Genomic DNA, 18,201 nt, shown 5'->3' with positions numbered 1-18,201 from the left:
GTCCATTCCTCTTGTAGGCGACAGTGTAACAGGAGGGTTATAGATTTTCTGTGTCCCAAAATGAACTCCAAGAAAAGGGCTTTCTAGTGAATACAAAAATCTTATTTTTTTTCTGCAAGGTACAAGCATTCATCACTCATGCTAAATGGTTGAATTATTGAAGAAAAAAAAAGTCAAATCTGTTGCATATCAGCAGCAACTTGGCAGACTTGTCTAATAATTATTCCTTGTATGCCTGCATTAGTGCAAACAATTATCAGTTTACCAACAGTGTTTCTCTGCTGTTGCAGGAAAGCAATGAACAAGCTTTGGATCTTCTGTTCACCTTCCATGGCTTTGATCTGCTTCCCCATCGCCTTGCCATTCTTTCCAACTTTCCAGAGACCACATCTCCCCATGAATACTCCTTCCTGTTGCCTGAAGCTAGGTGAGACTACATTTTTTCTGTAGATGACATCAGTGTGAAATTCATGTGAAAATGAAGGTATAATTTGTCAGTGTGATGGCAATGGCTCTAATGTATATATTTGCAAGAAATCATGTTAAGAGCAGGTTGTGGTATACTTGCTTTTGCTTTTATATCCGAGCATCAATCTTCTGTGTAGCTAAGGAATATGTTTTTCTCAGGAATAGGTTTATTTCTCATTTGGTATATAGATAAAATCTAGCCTACTGCTTAAGCTCTGAATCACTTAACCTAAAAATTTCAACTGTTTCCAACTAGCTGCCCATATTTTTCAATAAAGTATTTCATAGCTAGTAACCAACAAAGCTGTCAGTGTGCCACGTCCCAATAAATATAATAGAAAAAGAGAAACCACTAGGATAATCTACACGGTATATTGCGGACTTTATGGGCACCAAACGAGACCACATGTTGGTGTCAGACAGACTGGTCTGAGTATTTTAAAATAACTGCTGATCTACTGGTATTTTCATACACAACCATCTCTAGGGTTTACAGAGAATGGTCCGAAAAAGATAAAATCTCCAGTGAGCGGCAGTTGTGTGGACAAAAATGATTTGTTGACGTCAGAGGAGAGTGGGCTTTCGATTTCAGCAGCGACATTCAGATGTTAGGGTCAGAATTTTGGCGTAAGCAACATGAAAGCATGGATCCATCCTGCCACCTAATGGTGTGGGGGATTTTTTTCTTGACACTAGCAAGGTGTACCTAATAAAGTGGCAGGGGAGTGTATATGGCTATTCACTGTCTTGGACCATATAGAATTTTGAGTACCTTTTCTTCAGTTTCTACATGCCATGTATGCCTCACCCACTGCAAGAGTACATACTCCTGGCTGTCTACACACATAGAGCAACATAAGGGCACACACCAGGGTTGCCCCGTCTCCCTTACTCCTTTTTTTTTTTTTTTTATATCTTTTAAATTTTTATTGGTTTTTAACATAAAAATAAAATGCAGATAACAATTGAAACAAGACAATCTTCAATACAGTAATATCGCCATTGGTTGCATAGGTTTATACATCAGGTAACACAGTTGCTCTTGTTTTGTTGTATGTCAGTTACCATTAAGCAAACTGATGTGAAACTAATAAAATACCGTATTTTTCGCACCATAAGACGCACTTTTTTCCCCCCAAAAAAGGGGGGAAAATGTCAGTGCGTCTTATGGAGCGAATATGGAGCGGCCGGTCCGGTATTTCCACTGCCGCCGTGTCAGAATACCGGGCCGGCCGCTCAGCTCTGCAGCGGGACCTTATAGAGATGACTGCTGACCTTTGGGGAGGGGGTGGAGCGGGTACCTGAATTTGACAGATACCCGCTCCCACTTCCGTGGAGTTGTTCTTTCATCTTGCGCGGTCTTCCCGGCTTCTGTAGTGTGGGCATGACAGCCGGGTGCGCATGCGCAGGAAGCGGTGCTTTTTGTGAATGGTAAGGCGGCACCTGGGACACATGACAGATCCCAGAAGCCGCCGGACCAATCACAAAGCGCAAGTGCTTCTTGCTCATGCGCACTGGGCACCCGGCTGTCATGCCGAGCGCCATTACAGAAGCCGGGAAGACAGCGCGCGGCTGGATAGAGGAACAGGTAAGATGAAAGAACAACTCCGCGGAAGTGGGAGCGGGTATCTGTCAAATTCAGATACCCGCTCCCCCCCCTCCCCAAAGGTCAGCAGTCATCCTCTGTACTATCCACAGTCTCTGGTCATCCCTGTGCTGTCCGCAGTCTCTGGTCATCCCTGTACTGTGTCCGCAGTCTCTGGTCATCCCTGTACTGTGTCCGCAGTCTCTGGTCATCCCTGTACTGTGTCTGCAGTCTCTGGTCATCCCTGTACTGTGTCTGCAGTCTCTGGTCATCCCCTGCACTGTGTCTGCAGTCTCTGGTCATCTCCTGCACTGTGTCCGCAGTCTCTGGTCATCTCCTGTACTGTGTCCGCAGTCTCTGGTCATCTCCTGTACTGTGGCCGCAGTCTCTGGTCATCCCCTGAACTGTGTCCGCAGTCTCTGGTCATCCCCTGAACTGTGTCCGCAGTCTCTGGTCATCCCCTGAACTGTGTCCGCAGTCTCTGGTCATCTCCTGTACTGTGTCCGCAGTCTCTGGTCATCTCCTGTACTATGTCTGCAGTCCATTAGTTCAGAATTTTTTTTTCCTGTTTTCTGCCTCTAAAACCTAGGTGCGTCTTATGGTCAGGTGCGTCTTATGGAGCGAAAAATACGGTAAATAAAAGAAAGGTATCAAAATCAAACAATAACTGGTATTGTCAACTTTTTCCAATACTTGTGTCAAGATCAGTGTTAAATATGAGGGAAGTTATATAAAGAAACTCCACTCTTGAAGTTTCCCTGTCAGTTAGTCCTTCCTCTTTTTTTGTTTTTTAATGAGAATGGTTGCCAAAGAGACCACTTTTTACTGAATTTGCTATATGTGCCTTCTTTGTATGCCATTGTTTTCTCATATTCGTAAGAATCATTTATTAAACTCAATACTTGACCTGTAGTGGGGACTGATACTGTTTTCCATTTACAGGCTATTACGAGTCTTACTGCAAACAATTTATGCAAAACAATTGTGCGTGAACTAACAGGGTATATGTCAAGGTTTACAATCAGTAGAGCTTGCTCTTATCGTAATTTAGTTAAGACCCCTGTAATTTTCACTGTTAGTTGTACAACCGCCGTCCAAAAGCTAAGTATGGTTATGCAAAACCAAAGCATATGGGCTAGAGTACCTACTTGTCCACACTCTCTCCAGCACGTTAGAAATTCCTGTTGAAAATTTAGCTACAACGTATGGAGTCCTGTACCATCTAAGGTGTATCTTTTGTGAGAATTCTCTGAAATTTGAGCATTTAGTATACAAGTAGTTACATTTTACAGCCTTCAACCATTGGTTAGTGGTAATCGATAGTTTCAGTTATACTTCCCATTTACTGGGTTATTTGGGCTTATCAAAGGGCAGTTTGCTCTGCAGTAAGTTGTAAAGTAGTGTGATTCCTTTTTTTTGAAGGAGAGGTGGAAGTCCAGAAGGACCATGTAGATTCTGGAAGCGATAAGGAATTAAATTTGGTTTTAAGTCATGATGGTTGCAATTCTGGCATATGTCATGAACTCTTTGTTAGGCATGTGAATGGCTAGTGCAGAGATCTGTGAAGGATACTAATTGTTCTTGACACCTCATATCCAGAATATTGACTAAACCAAATTTCTTCCAGTGATTCAGATATAAATTCGTAGTAAGGAAGGAGAATGCTGTTAATGGTATGGGAATCATGGTATGCTTAGCTGAGTTGTCTTTCCTTAATAGCAAGTATTCCCATGCTAATAATGCTGCTGATTTAGTTGGGTGATGTGTAAAATCCACATTTTTTTGTTAATGCCACTGAAAACAGTAGCGCTTGAAGGGTACCTTGATTAACCCATGCTTATTCTAATGCACACCAATGTTTTGGTATTGATTGGTCCAATATGGCAGCCATATGGTAATCTTTCAGATCTGTTACTCCCATTCCTTCTGTGTGGACACCTAGCCTTACTTCCGGCCCAGAGAAATTTAGATAGCATGCGTTGCATTGTTGTATAGAAGTGAGAGGGAATAGAAATGGGCAGCACTCTAAAGTAATAAAATATCCTGGGAAGGAGAATCATTTTGTAAGCGGCTAACCTGCCTGACCAAGATAAATAAAACCTTTTGAGTCTGTCCATTTCTTTTAATATAGACCTCATAAGGGGCTCAAAATTGAATTTGTACAGATTAGAAAGAGGGTTGGTTAGGGTTATGCGTAAGTATATGAGAGTGTTTACGGTGCTTTGTTTTTAGTATTTTTCATTTTATCTTCCACAGCTATACCTAGTATACTTGACTAGGCAGCATTGATCTTATAATATGATGTGGCATTAAATATACAGTGGGTATAAAAAGTCTACACACCCCTGTTAAAATGTTAGGTTTCTGTGATGTTAAAAAATGAGACAAAGATAAATCTTTTCAGAACTTTTTCCACCTTTAATGTAACCTATAAACTGAGCAACTGAGTTGAACAACGGATTGAAATCTTTTAGGTGGAGGGAAGTAAAAATAAAAAACTAAAATAATATGGTTGCATAAGTGTGCACACCCTTAAACATACTTTGTTGAAGCACCTTTTGATTTTATTCCAGCACTCAGTCTTTTTGGGTATGAGTCTATCAGCATGGCACATCTTGACTTGGCAATATTTGCCGACTCTTCCTTGCAAAAACACTCCAAATCTGTCAGATTGCGAGGACATCTCCTGTGCACATCCCTCTTCAGATCACCCCACAGATTTTCGATTGGATTCGGATTTGTTTAGTTATTTTTTCCCTAACTTGGTTAGCCAGCAGTTTACGCATATGTTGTCAAAGCAATAAGTTGCGTAAATCATGTCTGGCTTGATTTAATTTATTGCTAATAGATAGGGAAGGTGATTGTTTTTAGTTTCAAAGCAGTTTTTTTCGCCTAAAATATTATACGTTTGCTGCTTCCTCTGCCTTCTTAACTCTGCCCCTTTTTTAAAAAGGACGCCTCTAATAAATGCCTTGTTGGCGTTCCACATAATATATGGATCTATCCCAGGAGTATCATTTATTTCAAAGAATTCTTTGCGTAATTTCTCTGGAGATCTCAGGATGTGTATAGCGATATACATAATTTTTCCATCTATTGGCCTGGGTAGTAGAGCCATGGGTTCCCACCACAATTGAAATTGGGGTATGGTCTGACCATGTGATGGAGTCAATTTCTGAGTTGGAATTTTATTGTAGGAGAAATTTGTCCATCAAGAACATGTCGATTCTGGATTATGTAAGGTGGACTTGAGAAAAGAAGGAGAAATCTTTCTCTGTAGAATGATGGTACCTCCAAATATCAAATAGTTTGGCTGATTTTAGAAATTTGGCTAAGGTTGTTCTATAGTGGCGATGGCAAGAGGAGTTGGATAAGTCCATGTGGTGATCAGAAACCGCATTGAAGTCTACATAGGATCACGTGGCCCACAAAGTTTTGGCTTTTTTCCACAGCTTGTTGATAAAGGAGAGTTGTCTTGAGTTCGGTGAGTATGTAATAAGCACTTGCCCTCCAGAGGATTTACCTCCCTTCCTGACCAGGCCATTTTTTGTGTTCCGGCTCTGCGTTACTTTAAATAATAATTATGCAGTCATGCAACACTGCACCCAAACTAAATTTACATCCTTTTTTTCCCCATGAATTGAGCTTTCTTTCGGAGTATTTGATCGCCTGTGTGGTTTTTATTTTTTTGCACTATAAAAAAAAAAAAAGCATATTTTGGAGATGTTGTGGAGGCTGAGTTTGTGTCTGTAAGGAGATTTCAGAGTCCAGGATTACAACAAACGCTTTGGCATGCAGAGATATACTGATAGTTGTACCATCAATCTTGACAGGGGAAGGGGCATGTGGGGGAGGAAATATTATGAGCTCAGTTTTGGATAGATTGAGTTTGAAGAAGTGGTGTGACATCTATATTGATTTGTTTGTTAGTAAAGGAGGTAAGTAGAGTTCTAAGTGACACTAAAGGTGAAGAGAGCTGGGTACGATGAGGACCAACGAAAAGCACAGTCACGGAGACAAGGGAATGAAGATTTTTTTTTTTTTTTCTTAGGAAAATTGTTGGTCAACTGTACTAAAGACAGCAGAGAAGTCCAAGAGTAAGAGTGCAGAATAGTGAACATTGATTTTAGCCATTCGTAAGTAGTTTTGTTGCGTAATCATTTTAAAAACCACCTCCCTAACATTTCTACATTTGGCCAACTTTAGTAAGGCCAGAGGATTTATGTAGCATTTACCTCATGGAATCTATCTGCCCTTATCTCAAGCATGCAGGCAGAAAAAGGCAAGAAGTGCCCATGAAGACTCCTGGGATATATTATATCATTTTGGCCTAGGCCAGAAACCAGGAAGCAGTTGAAGAAATGTGAAAAAAAGTTTAAATATACCTTCCTATCTAGCAGCATAAGGATTAAAAATAAATAATGTTAATTGAGAGCTTATAACCTTTCCTTAATCTCTTTATTGAGCCTCTATTTAGATATTTATTAAATATGCCACAAATTCATTGTATTCACGTTGGCAAGGAAGAGGATTGCAAAATGTTCTTTCTGCACGTACATTTAATGTTCACATCCTATGTTGAAGTGGATACAACACAGATCAAATCAATTTTGGAAGAGCTTGGATCCTTCTTGGGCTATAGAAAAACAATTGATTTGATCCTGCTGCTGTTTTGGGCAAATTCAAACTCTTCATTCATAACAGGTTAGTGGCTTCTCTTTGGCCAAGACTCATATAACTTATCTGGTGATACATGTGGTGAATCTCCCCTCAACATGATGTCATCTAAACTATAAACCCCTCATTGCCCAATTGCAAGGAATCGGACAGTTAGGGCTCCCTTCCTCTCTTCATATTCAGCAGAGCACATAACTGTGCGGGATTATGTGTAAGGTAAAGTCTACAAGCTTGGAAAAATCTGTATGTAAATGGATAGAAAACTGGCTAAAAGATTGTATTCAAAGAGTAGTGGTTAATGATTCATACTCTGGTCTGGGGTCATCAGTGGTGTACCCCAAGGTTCAGTGTTGGGGCCCTTACTTTTTGATATATTTATAAACAATATAGGGTCTGGGATTAAACATACCATTTCAGTATTTGTAGATGACATCAAGCTGTGCAGTGGAATAACGTCCTTACACGATGTCTTCAACTTACAAGCCGACCTCAATGCACTGTTTAATTGGGCAACTATGTGACAAATGAGGTTTAATGTTGATAAATGTAAGGTTCTGCACTTGGGGGCTAAGAATATGCATGCATCATACATACTAGGGGGGTACAACTGGGGGAATCAATGGTGGAGAAGGATCTGGGGGTTCTGGTAGATCACAAGCTTAATAATGGCATGCAATACCAAGCTGCAATTTCAAAAGTGAGCTAAATCCTCTCTTGTATTAAAAGAGTTATAGACTCCAGAGAGAGAGATATCATATTACCCCGGTACAAATCATTAGTAAGACCTCATCTGGAATATGGAGTTCAGTTTTGGGCACCAATTCACAAAAAAGAACATTGGGGAACTTGAGAAAGTACAGAGAAGGGCAACCAAACTGATAAGAGGCATGGAGGAGACCAGCTACAGTCAGGTCCATAAATATTGGGACATCGACACAATTCTAAACTTTTTGGCTCTATACACCACCACAATGGATTTGAAATGAAACAAACAAGATGTGCTTTAACTGCAGACTGTCAGCTTTCATTTGAGGGTATTTACATCCAAATCAGGTGGACGGTCAAGGAATTACAACAGTTTGCATATGTGCCTCCCACTTGTTAAGGGACCAAAAGTAATGGGACAGTTGGCTTCTCAGCTGTTCCATGGCCAGGTGTGTGTTATTCCCTCATTATCCCAATTACAATGAGCAGATAAAAGGTCCAGAGTTCATTTCAAGTGTGCTATTTGCATTTGGAATCTGTTGCTGTCAACTCTCAAGATGAGATCCAAAGAGCTGTCACTATCAGTGAAGCAAGCCATCATTAGGCTGAAAAAAACCAAAACAAATCCATCGGAGAGATAGCAAAAACATTAGGCGTGGCCAAAACAACTGTTTGGAACATCTTTAAAAAAAAGGAACGCATCGGTGAGCTTAGCAACACCAAAAGACCCGGAAGACCACGGAAAACAACTGTGGTGGATGACCGAAGAATTCTTTCCCTGGTGAAGAAAACACCCTTCACAACAGTTGGCCAGATCAAGAACACTCTCCAGGAGGTAGGTGTATGTGTGTCAAAGTCAACAATCAAGAGAAGACTTCACTAGAGTGAATACAGAGGGTTCACCACAAGATGTAAACCATTGGTGAGCCTCAAAAACAGAAAGGCCAGATTAGAGTTTGCCAAACGACATCTAAAAAAGCCTTCACAGTTCTGGAACAACATCCTATGGACAGATGAGACCAAGATCAACTTGTACCAGAGTGATGGGAAGAGAAGAGTATGGAGAAGGAAAGGAACTGCTCATGATCCTAAGCATACCACCTCATCAGTGATGCATGGTGGTGGTAGTGTCATGGCGTGGGCATGTATGGCTGCCAATGGAACTGGTTCTCTTGTATTTATTGATGTGACTGCTGACAAAAGCAGCAGGATGAATTCTGAAGTGTTTCGGGCAATATTATCTGCTCATATTCAGCCAAATGCTTCAGAACTCATTGGACGCCGCTTCACAGTGCAGATGGACAATGACCCAAAGCATACTGCAAAAGCAACCAAAGAGTTTTTTTAATGGAAAGAAGTGGAATGTTATGCAATGGCCAAGTCAATCACCTGACCTGAATCCGATTGAGCATGCATTTCACTTGCTGAAGACAAAACTGAAGGGAAAATGCCCCAAGAACAAGAAGGAACTGAAGACAGTTGCAGTAGAGGCCTGGCAGAGCATCACCAGGGATGAAACCCAGCGTCTGGTGATGTCTATGCATTCCAGACTTCGGGCTGTAATTGACTGAAAAGGATTTGCAATCAAGTATTAAAAAGTGAAAGTTTGATTTATGATTATTATTCTGTCCCTTAACAAGTGGGAGGCACATATGCAAACTGTTGTAACATTTTTGGCTCTATACACCACCACAATGGATTTGAAATAAAACGAACAAGATGTGCTTTAACTGCAGACTGTCAGCTTTCATTTGAGGGTATTTACATCCAAATCAGGTGAACGGTGTAGGAATTACAATTGTGCTGATGTCCCAATATTTATGGACCTGACTGTATCTGAAAATTGATCAATCCTGAAGTACTGACAGCCAATCTAATTTCTTGAGGTCCAAGAATGTCAGAACAGTACAGATATCCCCCAGATGACCCCTTTTTGCAAAGTAGACAGTCCGACGTATTCCATAAGAGGCATGGCAAATTTTTTGAAGATGTAATTTTTTTGTCATAATTTTTTGGAAAATGAGGAAATGTAAAAAAAAAATTTAATTTTTTTTTTCTTTTTACATACTGTTACCAGTACAGTACAGCATCATCATATAACTGGTGTGGCGGTGATCAGGGACACTGACTGGTAACAGTACGAAAAAAAAAGAAAAGATAATTTTTGCTATTTTTTTCAATTTTTTTTTAAGGTTTTTTTTTCATATTGCACTATGACCAAAGTAGTATAATGTTACCATAGTAACACTGTACTACTTTGGGGATGTGATCAGTATTTTATTTTTTTTTCTTTGCACACTTTGATTATAGCAAAAATTTCTTTACTATAAGCAAGCATTTAACTGAATGACATCGATTCATTCAGTTTTTTTTGTTGTTGTGATTGACCACGGCTAATCACATGACACAGATGGGCTGTGATTGGCACAGCCGGTGCATGTAATAGCTGTGACCATTCACAGCTAGACACACTTGTGTACAATGAATGGCATGAAAGGAAGACATCCATTGTATACAACTGTCTGTGTCCTGCTGTGATTGGTCACAGCAGGTCACATGATACTGGCAACGGGGTCGGTACACAGATCTGTCATCGGCTGTGTCCGAGGTACACGGCCGGTGACAGATCTCGCCACAGTGCGGCCCTGCGGGCATGTGCCGGGAAGGACGTCATATGGCATCTTCCTGGAGGGATGAAGTGTTTGCCCGGCCGCTATCTGACCATAGGTCGAGCGGCAACTGGTTAATTATCCTATCTTGTACCAAAGTACAATGGCATAATGTTCCTGCTTTATCTGTAACTTGAAAAAAGTAATAAAATATTTGTTAAAAAAAACAAACAAAACAAATCTCCTAATGTTTAACTTCTTGGCCAGCCTTTATTCCAGGCCATGCTTTTTAAGCAAAAGTTTAGTCTGGAGCAGAGTCCTCTGTGGGTGGTATAGGTCTCTTCTTGCCTTTAGCTGTATCTTTACAGTCTGCATCCCTAATGCTTTCCTAATCAGACAGTACTGTTCAGTCATGAGAGGGTGGAATTTGTTTTCAGGGTTAAGGCTGATAAGAAACGGTCAGGGGATGCTGTTATAAAGAAGAATCCATGAACTACAGAACATCTGAATACATTATTTATCTGGCATGTTGTTATCGTTCTCTTTAGATCATCTAAATATAGTGTGCTGTATGTACAGTTCCAGGAATTGACAGCCTCTCATGTTAATTATATATTTTGTGAAATTTCATGATTCATTTTCTCATTCAGAGAAATATTGATATTGAGATAATTATTTGAGCCTATATAAAGAAAAAAACATTGTGCAGCTGACCAGGTTATCTGCTCTTTGTAGCAACCCAGAGAGCAATCATCATTTTCTTCACAGCTCAATTAAAATGGATTTAATTATAGGGAAACAAAAAAAAAAAACATTTTAGCTGAAACTGAGGAGTTTTTTCATACACAGTTTTTTTAACATATGCTAAAGTTTAAAGGTTTACCAGTCCCTTACGACAGAGTTCTGGAATTGTACTTTTTCCCCAGCTGACTTTCACCATGTCTTTTTGGAATTGTCTATTGATCCAACAATTTTGGATGGGTTTACCAAAATTATTACTGAAGTCATGGCTCTTCTAGTTCCATTGTCTGCCCCCATTTGTTTATTGGGCCTAGTGGAGGGGATGACAACAGTGTCACATAAATTTTGAAAGGGATTGTCTATGGGAAGGGTTGGTCTGTTCAGACATGTTAGACTTAGACATGATGGTGTAATTGGAATGCTTCTAGGACTGAGGAATACATTTTTTGCTTATGTTTTTGACAATTATTCAATGTTTTATGCTGCCTGGGCTGTGATTGTTATATGTTGGGGGAACCTCAATATGGTGGTATGATGATGAGGATATTGGTTTTTCTTACAGTATATGCTGTCTCTGATGTTCGGCGGTGATGGTATTGCACAGAGAGAGGCCAGGAGTGTACAGCAAGGTCCTGTGTAATCAAATATTGCTGTCACTCTCTTGGCACTTTTGTGTTGTTTTTTGTCTGTTTTTTTTAATTTTTTTTTAATGTACCTTTTTAAAAATCAATGAAAAAAAAGAGTTTACCCCCAAAAAGGTAAATGTCCAGTCCAATATGTCAGTTTTACATTTAAATCCACTTGGAGGACAAGACAATTCTTCATCTCAATATTTATTTGCCATCATTAGTTCCAACAGTTACCAGTATGCTTATAAGCTCATATCTGTAAAACATTACTTTCCATGTTTTTTTTGTTTTTTTTTCATCTTCCCCATCCTCAGCCCAATATGCACAATGTGGCCAAAAGGACACCCTTCAAGATTATTGTGTTTGGGTTTTTCCAGTAAAGGGTAATGTTAATGCTACAGCATACAAAGGTATTTTAGCTTCCAGCCTTAAGAACGGGTTCAAACCAGTGCAGTGCTATTTGGGTGCAGCATGACTTTATCTGCATTTTGCACGCAGTTCCTATTGGCTTCTATTAGACCATGCATTTTCTGAAAGCACATCAAAGATGCATCATGTAGGACATTGGTGTGCTTTCATGAAAACACACAGTCTAATAGAAGTCAATGGCACCACACCTAAAGCTGTGTGAAAAACATGGATAAATTGCTCTGCATGTAAAGCGCAGCGCAGTGGTATGAACTTTGGTGGAGGCCCTTTTCTCTTCCAGCATGGCTGTGCACTAAGCCAGCTATATAATCATTGTTTGCTGTAGAGGGACTCAGGTTGTCTCCACAACGACCTAAACTCAACCTTTTGGCCACCTTTCTAATGAATTGGAATTGTGCTTGTGAGGCCGGCCTTCTTGTCCAACATCAATACCTGACCTAATAAATGCTGTTTCAGCTGAATGGGTACAAATTCTCAAAGACATGCTCTACGATCTTGTGAAAATCCTTCCTAAAAGAGTGGAGGCTGTTATAGTCAACACTGTTCCATTCAAGAATAATTGACAGCTGAAGTCTTTTGCAGAAATACTTCTGGTAGTCTCTGTCTCCTGTGTACCCTATTGCTTTCAGTGATTCCTTCTAATGACTTTTACATCACTATTGTGCCTTTAATGATGTAGAGGCGTGGAGGAGAAACCTTGGAGCTCACACGTTGTCAGGGGCAGGGGACTACTCAGCATGGATGCACTTAACATGAAAATGTATTTCATGCTAAGCCTGCTTTAAAAGCAAGTCGGCAATGGAAACTACAGTATCTCTGTCCACACATGTTCATTTTGAACCACATAACAACTGTGAACAGCCCAAATTTATCATGACAATCTGTAAAACTTTTCAGGTGCCATGATTTATTTTTTGGAGATGTAGATTAAAAAATTAATAAATGCCACACTAAAGCTTTGTTTGTCTAGAACTCAACAGAACTCAAGCTAATGGCGTTCAAACAGAACATGGTCAAACATGAAACTCCTTTTTACATAACTTCCGAATAGATTGAGAATAAATGGGCATAATGAACATTTGCAGTTGCCTGTCTTAGGCAACAATTTCCTAAATGCTGAATGTTTGCACAATATGTTAATGCTGTAGTAATGATAATGACAGTGTAAAGTTTTTTGTTTCGTAAAGCGATAAACACATTGAAAATCATCTTCCCACTGTCACCTAAGCCAGAACAGGAGCACTAATGTCTCTGCAGTGCGAGCAGCACCATTTTGTTACTGTAGCAACCAGATGTGTCTTTATTAAGTGTGGATCGTTAAAAGCAATGGTGGCTTCAATACACTCAGCAAATTAGCATGACAATTGAGAATTAATTGTTTCTCAGGATAGTGATGATCACAGTCCCTTCTGTTATTGCAGCTGTACACTGGCTAAGGGAAAATGAAGAGCAAAACAAAAAAAACTGTTGGTTTTCAGTCTGGAGATTGACTTGTGGGGTTCTGACTTCTGGGGGAACAAATATCTCTCCTATTCAACTGATGCTAAAGCCTAGATTTTAGATGCTCAGTGAGTGCTAAGTCCTACAGATTTTGGCATGTGGTGTTTTTGTTGTACAGATATTTCAACACTTCTATAAACCAAAATAAAAAATCTAAATGATTAAATCCCTTTAGTCCTAGCTGAAAGGAAAATCCTGTGACATCATTGAGTTGGTCACACCTGTAAGCACCAAGTGGATCTGTAAAACACAGGGAACGTTTTGATTTTTGTGTGTGTTACATACCAGGAGATGATTGGAGATTGCTTATATCTACGCCACATAAAATATTGGTTCAGTTCCAGGTAGAGGAAAGATCGGTGGTCTCTGGAAAGTGCCTAGTATATTCTCTGCTGGAGATGGTGTATATATTATGTCAAGGCTCATCGATCGACTAAAAACTTATAAGAGCTTGCTCACACAACCATGTGTATCACACCTTCGCACACAATCATATGAATAAACAACTAAGACAGTGCAGTGCTTTGTCTTCTATCTACCTTAAACCCTGATCTACGTGATTATAGTAAGATTAATAACTAATAAATGGATATACTGTTATATGCACATTCATGAAAAAAATGCTAATTAATATTAGCATAAACAATTATTTATAAATGAAAACCGTGGTAAAATAATAATAAATAATATATAGTGGCAATTCTGGGATAGTTTAAAATAATCCATGTCCTTATTGTAATAGTTATTGTAAATTACCCTTCCCAATAAACAACAGACACCGTGCTCAACTTACTTTATGAAATTGTTTCCATTAATCACAAATCAAAATAGATGGTAAAGTGAGAAAAATGTGATCATCAGAAACTCCTCTTATAAATTCATAAGGAACCGTCACCATTGTATTCCAACACCTTCACCTGTGAATTGACAGTAGGACACTTACCATCTTGAATGGACCTCTTAGGTTACAGGTGGTCAAAAACATTCTGCTGAGGATAACATCGATTCACAGCCAACAAGGCACAGTAATGAAGGATAGTTCCACAGTCTTTCTCTGCTGGCCAGCACTTCCTCCTCCTCATGCTTTCAGGCAGGTGACAGTCTCTGAACGCTGGTCCCTTAACATTAACTTCCACCTTCATGCATCCTCTTCCTGTTGATACTCATGTTCACATGAGCTGAGGGACCCATAGAAGTCAATAAGTCAGGAGCTTGAGAAAATGCATGATACATGTGTTTTCATTTGCTGCAAACACTTGATTATTGAGACCCGTCCCCAGCAACAGGCCATGTGCTCTTGGCCTTTGCAGCTAAATTTGGAAAATGGCAGGCTATCTAAGACACAATTATTTATTGATGTGTGTGTGTATATATATATATATATATATATATATATATATATATATATAAAAAACATAGTTTATGATAATACCACACTGCATTTATTTATGACAAGCTATTAATGTTTACACAATAAGGGAAATGAAATTGTTTAGACTGTGTTTTTTTTTGTTTATAAGATCACTGCTATATCTATACAATAAATTAGTTTTAGTTTTTTTTTTTCTTTTTTTTTCAGTGGCAGGTTTTGTTGCTATTATCCAGTGTCAGCTCAGATTTGTATTGGTTAGTAAAATATGTTGTTTATGGTTACTTCCTCACAGCTGCTCATCATTTTCCTGGGTAAAAAATCTTCAGTCACTGCCATTTGCCCAAAATAGCAAAACCATTAGGGTGTATGCTGAGCACATAAATGTGTGCCTAATTTGAGTATTAACTTATATGTACTGAGGAAAAATGGGTCACTTGTCTCAATTTAATATCCTTTTCAGAGTGTTTGGTATTTTCATTTTAGCTGAAGTGTAATGTACATACTGTATGCCTTCCTTCGTTCTCCCCCAATCAACATGCAATTCATTTTTTTTAAATTTTCAATTAAATAATATTGTTTTAAAAAAAATACCTCTTGAGACTCTGTGACGCCATTTGTCTGCTGATCTTTGTTCTGAGTTTGGTTGGAAAAGCCAGTAGACTCCTGTAAATGTTACAGTGCCCTGCCTCAGATTGTCTTTTAAGAGTGTTACATGAAAGCACACATCCCTGGAATCCCTTTATACATTAATGCTCATCTTTTCAAAAGGATGCTGCAGACTGCTGATCAGTTGCTTCAGCATGCATGTCTAAAGGGATACCAGGGATGTGTTTTCATGCTGTGGAACTATGATGATGGCAGAGAACGTTAATAAATCTGAGGTGTGCAGCCACGCTACAGATCAGGAGGAGAGGGGGTTAACGATGATTGAAGTCATTCAGATATTTAATTAAGGTGGAGTGAAGATAGCTGCTGCAGCTTCAAAGGGTTTTATTATGGAGATGCAAGTTTGCAGGGTATTGATGGTAATCAGTTTCAGCATATGAGAGGATTTGTTACAAGTTTGGGAAAATGGTAAGGCTGGAACTCAGCTTTAATTATTTTTATTACATTTCTTTAAACCTAGTGACTATAGCATGGGTAAATAAGGAAAAGGGGGGGAGAGAGAGCACTGGTTATTTGAGTTAAAATTTTTCAAGACAAAGTCATAAACTATGGGTGTATTGCAAAGATCAAGATTTATTACATTATTTTCCTGAAAAACATCAGCTAGTCTAGGTTGTATGATTAAATATCATCAAGGGTGAACTATTTTGAGATACCCATATACTATGTAATGAAAGGAAATTCAGTGTCAGCTCTGTTGAATTGATATGGGTTGGCCTATATTACATCAAGCCCTTGAAATTTCTAAAGGGGATCGATTAAGCATGGCCATGCAGAAAATGTTACTTCTCTTCTATTTTAGCCCTCTGCCACTAGCAGCACCCTATTCAGAATCTCATTAAGTGTGTGAGCCCACCAGGATATGTTTTATATATAATAAAAAACATTGGAGTAAAGAGGTTGCACTAGCATTCATAGTATGTTCCTGTCTGATTAGACAAAAGCTTTTCTTGCTAAATTATAAAAGGTATACACTTGGCATGCACAGAATAGTCCTCCAACTTCGTAACTACTGGCCGCAATTAATTAGAAAGGGATAATTTATTCTTTTTAAAACGTCCTAGGCAGATAGCTGGATTATCATGTATAGTAGTAATAGCAACAAGATCACAGGGAAATATACAGCACAAGCATTCTTGTTTTCAGATCGTCATCTTGCGTTTCTGCATGATACCATGTTGAAATACTAACAATTACAAACACAACTCTGCCCCCCGGCTATATCACTAATCTAGTCTCAAAATACCAACCAAATCGTTATCTACGGTCCTCCCAAGACCTCTTGCTCCCATGCTCGCCTCTAGGACTTCTCTCGAGCGTCTCCCATTGTCAGAGCCTGGGTTTGAACCTGGGCCTTCTGCAGTGAGTGGCAATGTTTCTTCTCTCTGAGCCACCTGGAATGCTGGACAGTTCCCTTGACAACTAGTTGGATGATCCTACCTTGATCCTGTTGATCTTGAACCTTGAACCCCTTGCTCCTCCCATGAACTTCCTGATTAAAGCCATGTCTCTGCATTTCCTGTTTGCCAGATTATTGTGTCCTCTCCAGCCAGTATCCGCTTGTCTCTGCTGCTGCCGTCTATACCTTCGCTACCAACCTTTTGGCTTGTTCCTGGACTACGATTTTGCCTCATCCTCATCTACTACTGTTTGTGACCAACCCTTGGCTTGTTGACTGACTCCGCTTCTGCTTGATCCCTAACTGTTCGATCTGCTATTGTATTCCGGCTTGCTCATTCCCTGGTGGGGTGATCCTGAGATCTGCAACCTGGTACCAACACGCAGCCAAATTCATCTCCACCATTAGGAGCTCTGGTGAAAAGCGGTTGGTGCTTAAACCCCACACCTCAGATGAGCCTGTGTCCTTTCCCAGGGTGACCTGCCTGTGTACCTATCCTGCTGGTTTCAGGTAAGCCTTTACTCTGCTATAGCAACTGGTCTCTGAACCTGACCCAGACCGTGACACCCATCCTATGGAACTACCTACCGCAATCTATCTTCTACTCTGTCCTCTTTCAATCCCTGAAACCCTTTTCTTCAGAGAAGCCTATTCTGCCTCCACCTAACGACTGTATTTCCACTTTCTCCATCAGCTCATCCCCCACAGTTATTACCTTTTGTTTCACTTGACCCTCCCTTTTAGACTGTAAGCTCTAATGAGCAGGGCCCTCTGCTTCCTTCCCTATTGAATCGTATTGTAATTATACTGTAGGCCTTCATGTTGTAAAGCGCTGTGCAAACTGTTGCCGCTATATAAATCCTATATAATAATAATAGTAATAATACCAAATGTGAGATGGGGATCTTCCCACGACCAGGAATGTAGAAAAACATTAATACTAAGGAGCAGAAGCATGATTTTTACCCTGGAACCTAGAATGGAGTTTAAAAGTATGCGGTCTCTGGCAGCTGGCAAGTACTGGGCCTGCTCCACCGCAATAAAGCCCAAGGACTGAGACTTAAGTTAATTCTCTGTGAATATGTCAGATTCTGCCCCTTTGCACTTTCAGACAATTAAATCTCTTGAGACTCAAATGTAGGATGTGGGCATTTTTATTCTTTGTTTGCACAGTGTGAAGGGTAGCAGGGTGATCCCTTGGGCTATCTTTCATCGTGGAGACCCTTGTTCCACCTCTGTATTCTAGCGGAAAGTATCCAGGTCTCAATGGAACTGACCAATACCTGATTGAAGATGGTCTATCTTTGAGGAAAGTGTGGGTGAAGATCTGGAGATAACTTGCATAACTGCAGTAAAGTCCTCTGGGCTCAGTTTGAGTGGCCCTGTTGGTGCAGCATGTCCTCTTCGCTCCTGTAACTTCC

General features: G+C 39.8%; 1 protein-coding gene across 2 annotated transcripts in view; it reads left to right on the top strand.

Annotated features, from left to right (window-relative positions):
• NBAS (NBAS subunit of NRZ tethering complex) overlaps positions 1–18,201 on the top strand; it is a 1,021,307-nt gene that overhangs the window by 197,804 nt on the left and 805,302 nt on the right. For both annotated transcript variants that reach the window (XM_089671087.1, XM_089671086.1), the window contains exon 21: positions 291–427. In XM_089671087.1, coding sequence (XP_089527213.1) covers positions 291–427 — 137 coding nt within the window. The remainder of the gene's footprint in view (positions 1–290; positions 428–18,201) is intronic.

This window comes from Staurois parvus, unplaced genomic scaffold, assembly GCF_062004578.1.
Source record: "Staurois parvus isolate SC_StPar_1 unplaced genomic scaffold, SC_StPar_1.0 ptg000098l, whole genome shotgun sequence".
Lineage (NCBI taxonomy): Eukaryota > Metazoa > Chordata > Amphibia > Anura > Ranidae > Staurois > Staurois parvus.
This window is presented reverse-complemented; position numbering and strand designations above follow the sequence as displayed.